The 8,961-nt window shown below is 40.6% G+C and overlaps 1 protein-coding gene across 1 annotated transcript in view; it reads right to left on the reverse strand.

The window, feature by feature from the left end:
* Window positions 1-1,866: 1,866 nt before the first annotated feature.
* LOC147035802 (extracellular calcium-sensing receptor-like) overlaps window positions 1,867-8,961 on the reverse strand; it is a 42,853-nt gene continuing 35,758 nt past the window's right edge. The window contains exon 5 of the mRNA XM_085847525.1: window positions 1,867-2,405. Within this exon, the coding sequence (XP_085703651.1) occupies window positions 1,939-2,405 (467 nt within the window). The 3' untranslated portion in view covers window positions 1,867-1,938. The remainder of the gene's footprint in view (window positions 2,406-8,961) is intronic.

Below are 8,961 nucleotides of genomic sequence, written 5' to 3' on the forward strand. Positions count from 1 at the left end.
GGTGTATATATGGCAGCTGAATGTGTCGTTCCACCTTCTCACCTTATCATGCCAATTTTTTCAAAAATTATTAATAACCGGACGCTCACCAGTCCGATCGGATTGAAACTTGCAAGGAATATTGCCGGGGACCCGCATTGTGCCTTTTCGAGGTTTGATATTAATCGGACGAGCGGTTCCCGAGTTACGGCCATTTATATGTCAACCAATGACAGGACAGGGTGCTATGACGTCACAATGATTTTTTATTTATTTATTTATTTATTTATTATTTATTAAAAAATTTTGCTCGATTGACGGTCCGATCTGATTGAATCTTGCCAGGAATATTGCTGGGGACCCGCGGATGTGCCTTTTCGAGGTTTGATATTAATCGGACGAGCAGTTTCCAAGTTACGACCATTTATCTGTCGACCAATATCTGCGAGAGAGGGGGACGGGAGAGGGGGGGATGAGAGTGGGGGCAAGAGAGAGGGGCGAGAGAGGAGGGGGAGAGAGGAAGGGCGAGACTAGGGGAGAGTGGGGGTGGGAGTGGGGATGAGAGAGAGCCAGAGAGGGGGATGGGAGAGGAGTTGTGAGAGGGGGTGTGAGAGAGGGGGTGGGAGTGGGGGCGAGAGAGAGGGGTGAGGGAGAAGGGCGAGAGAGAGGGGCGAGAGAGGAGGAGGAGAGAGGAGGGGGAGAGAGGAGCGGCGAGACGAGGGGTGAGAGAGGGGAGAGAGAGAGGGGAGAAAGAGGGGGAGAGAGAGGAGGAACTGAGGAGGGGTGAGACTAGGGGTGAGAGAGGGGGAGAGAGGGGAGAGAGGGGGAGAGATAGGGGGAAGAGAGGGGGAAGAGAGGAGGCAAGAGAGGGGTGGGAGAGAGGGGGGAAAGAGGGGGTGAGAGAGAGGGGCATCACAATTCAAGAGAGGGGAGAGAGGAGGGGGCGTGAGAGATGTGAGAGTGGGGGCGAGAGAGAGGGGCGAGAGAGGAGGGGGAGAGAGGAGGAGCGAGACTAAGCGGAAGCGACGGGGGCGAGAGAGAGGGGCGTCACAATTCTTCTTCATTTGATATGACGTCACATTTGACGCTGGAGACATGAATATGTTTCCCAGGCTTTTCCCAAGTTATGGCCATTTATGATACGGTTGGTCGGATCTAATTGAAATAATGGCCCAATCCAGTCATCGTTTATGCACCTACGGGACCGTAGTAGTACATATATATGTAACAACAGGCAAAGGAAAATTTATGTGATGTACAACACATTGTGTTTGTACTTAAAGGGAAAAATGAATACATACACTAAGCTATTTAGTGCATGCCTCATTAAATATTCAGAGAAAACTTCAAGTTGATGGTGGCTGTGATGATGTGAAAATACCAGGCAAACTAGAAGGGATGATTAACAATTGGATGTAATGTTGAGCTTTGTGTTGTGGAGAAAATGTATCGCAAATTATGGACTGAATGTTGATACAATTTAAGGTGTCAAACGAAAATTGTTAAATAGCCATTAATGGCATTAAGTAAGTGCTTCCATGGTGCATATGAACTGTTAAAATGAATCATTTTACCCACTGTGTTTAAAATTTCACTTTGATTTCATTTGTTTCAGTGTGGAAAGCAGTGCAGTTTCTACGATTTTAACTGATAAAGATCTGAGATACATCCACAGAGAGCTTGAATGAAGGGCTGAACCCACATTTGAGTGATTGGGCAATGGTGGATAAAATACACTGAGGAGAACCCCCACATCAGACTTGGGCTGTGTGCCAAATTTGGTGGTTGGCAGTCCAGCATTCCTTGCAAAAAACGTGAACTGACAGACAGACATTTGATTAATCTGATTTATTAGCTAGATAAACAAAATGCAATACAATGCTTTCATTTTGTTCAATGGAAATGTCTCCGTTGTGCAAAATTTGCAAAAAATGTTTTCTTGGTGGAAAAACATACATGTTAGGAATGAAATATTTTATAACATTTTGGGACAAAACTGCAGCCAAGAAATGCAAATGCGACAGCAATGATTGCAAACGTTTCTGTTATAATTGTATGTTTTCCTTGAGTGCTCATATATGCTGGAATAAAAGCAACCACAACCATTAAGAGAAACAGCATGTTGTAAGTTATAAACTTTCCCTCGTTTAAAGATGAATCCTTGTTGTGAGCCTTTGAAGCAAGACCAAGGCACAATAATGCCAAAATAATCAAGTAGATCAAGGAACAAAAAGCCCAAAGGGGTGATGTCAAAGTGCATTCAATAATGATTGTTCCCAAACGGGCCGTTGTATTGTAGTTTACCCTTGGATCACTTACAAGAGCCCAGAGTAAAGAAAACACCACTTGTGGGGGAAAACTAAATGCCACAACATATTTTTGTTTCAGTGACTTGACTGCACTTGGACAATTGTTGATAGGAGAACCTGAAAACAAGCAGTAATGGAATCACTTTCAATATTTTAAAAGTTAACAACGAGAGAAAATTTGATGGCACACCATCGCAAATCTCCACACTTCCCATATAATGCAAAGTTTAAAGATGACAAAACGTTCCACCAGGAATGATCCAATATCAAATTTTGTTGTGACCAAAAAAAAAAGTTCTTTTTTGACCCCTTAGACCAAAAGTGCCTCCCCCTGGGGCAGGAATCGGGGGTCCAATCCATAAAATGTTTTTTCACATATTTAATGTTTCTCCCAATTGGATTGCATATCCAAAGTTCCATTAAAAAAATGTTTTAAAATGTTCCTGTAATTGCATTTTTTGGTATTTGACCTTTTGACCCCAACTCATCATACCATGGGGCAGAACCAAAATAATACTGCTTTTGCACCTTCTTTCAATATGCTGATCATAATTCGCAAGTTTGGTGATTTTCTGCTCAACCATCGAGGAGGAGATAGCATGATGGACGAACAGATGGAAGGATGGACAGACAAACAGACAGACAGACATACAGAAAGACAGACATCTGATTACATATCCACATGTCAGGAAGAGGATTCACCCTCCAAATTTTCAAAAAAAAAGCGTCTGGATAATGAAGTTTGTGTAACAACTGGAGATCAGATGAGGAGACTTGGTTCATCAAGGGTCAAAGTGCAATATTAGAGTGATCTGGCACAGAAAGTTGCAGTGGGACAACACAAACCCTTCAATTGTCATGGGTGATATCGATTATTGGCCCAATTTCAAACTAGTGGAATTGTTCTCTCAGGAAGAGCATAGCCTCAATGAGTTTTCCATCACTCGTTAAGATGTTAATTTTGGACCAGTAAGCCGGCATTATTTGATTGTTGGATGTTAAGGATCCCACAAAGTCTTTCAACTAAGAGTAGTAGAGTTATCTCCAGCACCCTGAAAATCCCAAGTCCCTATTCTATCTCTACCTTCTGCTTGAAGGGTCAATGCCTGAAATGGAAGCTTTTTGCTTCCCACAGCAGTGAGCAAACTTGATCAACATTTGGGTGATTTAATCCATTGTTTTACCAAGCGAACGACACAGATCGACACAAGCCTTCTCCAACAATAACAGGTTTTCATTCTACATCAGAATCAAAATAGGTTTGTCGAAAAAACTAAAACAAGACAATTGCCTAAATATCATTCGAATCTATCTACAACTTTTTGAGATATCCTGCACAAAGACAGACAGACAGAAAGACAGAGAGAGAAGGGTGAAAACAACCGCCTTCACTTTCGGTGGTGTAGATAAATATGAACAAATATTTGGTGTTAACAGACACAATAAGACCCTTGTGGACATCATTGTGAGATATATAGAGCAAAGTGCAAATTGTCAGTACATGTAAGATGTGGGACATGTCTTTGCATAATGTGTATATCCTGGATATCAACATATATACACTGCTTCCTTCCATCCATCAGTTTGCATTTTCATGCCTCCAACTACCCCATGCAAAATGAAGTCACTGTTTGAAAGATTAATGTGGTGAAGACATTGTTGGAAAGCAGCTCGCCTTCTCCTCCTGAAGAGCCAACTGCACTGATCAAAACTTGAGGTCCAGTAGTGAAGCTCGAAAACAATGTTGCCTTCCTCAAATATGTCAGAATCTAAGATGTCTTCTGTCTGGTCTGAGCCAACCAACCAGACTAGGTCATGACCGAAAAGAGTGACAAAAATGTCAGGCTTATGAAAAACTAAAAAGCATACAGTGTCATTATGACTCAGTATGTTGTGTCAAGTACTTGTAAAGCTGCTTTTTGAAAAGTATAATTCCTCAAGATGTTTGTGTTTTAAAGTTTTTAGCCGCGTCGTGTTGCGAACGCTGGCTCGAAGAGAGCTCCGCGTTTTTGTTCTTCTTCTTCTTCTTCTTCTTCTTCTTCTTCTTCTTCTTCTTCTGGTGAAGACAAAACCTTTATTTATATATTTATCTATGTTTTTTTTTTTTAGCCGCGTCTCGCATAGTGAATGCTGGCTCAAAAGCCGGTATCTCACTGGGCTGTGACAGCTCACGACTAGTTGGAGACACCAAATTGCGATAAAACAGCAATAATTTTCACTTGTAATCACACTGAATTTATACTAAAACACATTTGCGTATGTCTCACGAATATCCCACGAATGTCCCACGAACTGCCAGCGAAATTTGGGATGAACTTCGCCTGGAGTTCGCATACATGTCGCACGACATTCGCGCGACATTCAGGTGACAATACTGAGATTTTATGGGCACATGCAACTGTCACGCGACAGTCACACGACGTTCGTGCGACTATGGTGCAAATGTCGTGCAACAGTCGCACGACAACTGTGCGTGACAATTGAGAAATCGGGACCATATATATGTATATATATATATATATATATATATATATATATATATATATATATATATATATATATATATATATATATATATATATATATATATATATATCCATCCACTGGGACCATACTCTGTGCAGAGCGTTGGTGCTGCCGAAGCAGTCTCCTTGGCTATTGGGTACAATCCTGGACGGGTCGCCACTCCGACACAGGATACCAGCATGCTGGCACTCATTTTGCCGACCTCGGAAGGATGACAGGCAGAGTCAACCCCACCTGGTATTAATTCAACAGCCGAGTGGGATTTGAACTCAGGATACTCGGTTCCTAAGCCCACCACCCTAACCATTAAGCCAACACCAGGCATATATATATATATATATATATATATATATATATATATATATATATATATATATATATATATATATATATATATATATATATGGCCTCTCCCTTCCAGCAATCATATTATCAGTTGGGAAACGTTCACAGTGTTGAACAAACCGAGTGTTCACAGTGTTGAACAAACCGAGTGTTCGTAAAGACATGGCCACCATCTGCCAATTGAATGTAAAGGAATTCAGGCTTGACACAATGTTTGCCACCCCAGAAAAAATCAAGCAGATGTTTCTGGATTGTCAGCAACAGTGCTTCAGGAGGGTGCAAGGCAATCATTTTGTTGCCACAAGGAAGCCAACAGATTATTGATCATGAGGGCACAACCTCTGTATGACAAGGTTCGTCATATTCCTCTCCTCTTCTCTTGTCTTTTATCAATTTTGTTAATCTATTTAATTATTCTTAGCCATAAAAGCTGGAGTTCCAATGTGCACAACTTGATAGCAGATGCCTTCCTTCTCCCACTGCAAGTTTCTGGGAAGATAGGCAAACCAACAGCCAGGGTATGGCCAATCCATAGAGCTTTACATTTACTCCAATTTATTATAGTTGTGCAAGCCGAAGATAATTTTTCCAAGTCATTTAAAAACATGGTGACATGATCACTATTACGCACCACAACACACACATCATCAGCATGTGCTGAGATGGCAATTGGCCTTTCAGTTGGCATCACAGGAAACCCTGATAGACTAGCATGAGGGCGAATTCAACCCAGAGAGAGTAGAGAATACCCAATAATGGACACCCTTGGCAGACTCCCCTTCCAACAAAAAATGGTGCTCATCAGCTATAATTAACTTTAATGATGCTAAAAACATGATTATACAACAATGAGACATAGGACATAAAAGTTTCCCCAAAAGCAAAGTGTTTAAGGTGTGAAAAACATATTAATGGCCAATATAATTGAAAGCTTTCTCTTGGTCAAGTAAAAACAAGCCAGCATTCTGCTTTTGAAGATCACAGACATCCCACGTCCCGAGTTAAAAAAAAAAAATATTATCATGAATAGACCGGTTTGTAATCCAAAAAGATTGATCAAAATGAATTAAAAAGCTAAGAAAAGGCTTTATACGATTTACAAGGACCTTGCAAAAGATTTTGTAATCCGCACAAAGCAGAGAAATAGGCCTCCAATTCTGCAAGGTCTGGAGATCTCCTTTCTTCAGGATAAGGCACACGACTGCATGGCAACAACTTAGAGGTAATAAACCATCTTATAAACTAAACTTAAAAACATCTAAAAGTGTTGGTCTGAGCAAATCCCAAAATGTTTGATAAATTTCAACAGATAAACCATCAAAGCCAGGTGCTTTATGATAATGGAGGTCATTAATAGCTATTACAAGTTCATCTACAGTAAAATATTGTTCTAAAGAGCACTGTTGTGATTCTTCCAATTGTGGTAGATTTTGGGTAAAATCAGAGATTGCTCGTTCATTACTTTTCCTTGTGGTAAAAATATTATTGTAAAAATCACGAATAAAACAATTAACTGAGCATTGTCGTCAATAACTTGTCCATCACTTGAACGTAAGCTGAACAGCAAATGATTAGACTTTGTAATTTTTTCAAAGTTATAAAAGTCTTTACAGCAACTTTCTGAAGTCGACAGATCACTATTTAACCCTAAGTCTGGTTCGCACTCCGAGAGTATCTTCTTTAATTAAACAATTCAATCAGGCTTGTTTCGCATAAAGCTGCTGGCATCGTACATCCTTGTCAATATTAATCGTGCTATCTTGTGAATTAAGGATTTCTTTCTTTAAAATACTTATCCTCGCTTGCTTTACATGAGTGAAGTTATTCCTATATTGCTGACAGAAGACACGGATTTGTGCTTTTATGCAATCCCACCATTGACAAAGGTTTGTGAAATTGTTCCGTGATTATAGAATTCAAAGCTAATATTTTTTTAAAGAATATTTAAAAAAGGAATCATTTTAAAGAGAGGTGTTAAAAGACCAATGAGAAGTATTCCCCTGAGGACTAGGAAAAGAAAGACGCATTTTAATTACAAAATGATCAGAAAAGCCAGAGGGAGTGATATCAGTCAAACTTACAAGGTTTATTAAAGAGAGACGAATGTAAAATTTGTCAAGCCTTGCAAGTGACATGTTATTTAACAGGCAACGACACCAAGTAAATTGTTCAACGTTCCCATGCTGTAGTCGCCAAACATCATCAAGATCATGTTGTAACAAGAGAGTGGGCAAAGGTCGAGCACGAGATGGGTGAGGTTCAGGGCTGTTCCGATCTCTGACAGGGTCTAAGGTACAATTAAAATCACCACCTAAACATAATAGGGTATCGGAGGTGAGATGGTTAAGGAAAGTGGAGGATTCAGTAAAGAAGGCTGTCCTGACTGCGCTGTCACTTTGGGCATAAACATTGACAATTTAAATCCGCTGATGGTTATATATAAAATCAATTACAGCTATATATCCAGGAACAATTTCTTTAAAAACACGGGAGGAGATGGGAAGATGTGTAGAGAAAAAGCAATACCGGTACTCACGGAGTCCATGTTACTAAAAAAAAAGTTCCTTTCAACTTCAGCCTCCCGTGCAACTTGCAGTCGCCTGAGTTTCTTGTAAAATAAGAATATCGACGTTTACTTTATAAATTAACTGCATTGTTTGCACTTTACATAAAGTATTACACCCTCCTTTTATGTTTAAACTTGTTATAATCATAATCAAGAAGCTTCAAATGCATCCTTGCTTTAAGAATATATATTTTCAGTCTTTTACAAGAAGCGCTTCTGGGTTCTTAACAATCATTTGTGCTTTTGGACAAAAGCACGCAAGTTGGGGAAAAATAATTCAGATCTACTTGCTTCTTTCGAGTAGTTTTTTTTTTTTTTAAATCTGAGATATCAGAAATATAAATTGCAGTATCATCAAGACTACGATCTGGGGGGAGCTCCTCGCCAAACGCACTCGACCTCAGAGAGGAGCAACCGTCTGAATCATAATCTGCATTTTCCTCAGGGTCTTCACCCATTAGCTCAATCTCCATGGTTAATTCAGGAGGATGGACTAAAGCTGTAAGGGGAACACTCTCCGTGGTTATATCCTTGGGTGTGTCATTAACGATACTGATGGCAATGTCGCTATCTTTAACAGGAGCACTACAAGGCTGAGATGACTCAGGGTATGGAGGGGGTAAGTCCAGTCTGGGGGGGGGGTGGTAGTAATAGTTGGAGGTTGCAAACCAGGGAGGGGAGGGGACGTGAAGGAGGAGGAGGAGGAGGAAGGGAAGAAAGAGGTGGAGGGTGGAGGGTAGCATTCGCGTCGTTACATAACATTTTAGAGGTACCAGGTGATTCACACGAGGAACCAACGAGTGAAACCGAAGCACATGGGGCTTGTGTTGTGTGGAAAGGCCCCACAACCACCTGTGCAAAGGAGCGAGGATTTTCGAGCCAGGCTCAGTGGTGCTTTGAGAAGGGGAAAGAGATCTTTTTGTGCTTTTATTTATAGGAGCAGGAGAAGGTGCTTCGTGGGAAGCTTCTGTTTCTGTAATGGGAGCATTATCCGAGACAGGGATTTGTTGGGATGAGGAGCCTTCATTAACAGTTTTATTCGGCACATTTTTGGGGCACAATCTTTTAACATGGCCGAATTCACCACAACTATAACACACAAGGGTTTCTGTGTTGGCCTATCCCATATAAGTATTTCCCTCAATTTTAAAGAGAAGGATTGCCTGAAACCCTGAAAAACCTGGCCGTAAGATCATGTAAACAATCCGATGAAACGACATGATGTGTTTAAATTTA

The sequence above is a fragment of the Eptatretus burgeri genome, chromosome 1 (genome assembly GCF_056783735.1).
Source record: "Eptatretus burgeri isolate ZD-2024b chromosome 1, Ebu_testis_v1, whole genome shotgun sequence".
Lineage (NCBI taxonomy): Eukaryota > Metazoa > Chordata > Myxini > Myxiniformes > Myxinidae > Eptatretus > Eptatretus burgeri.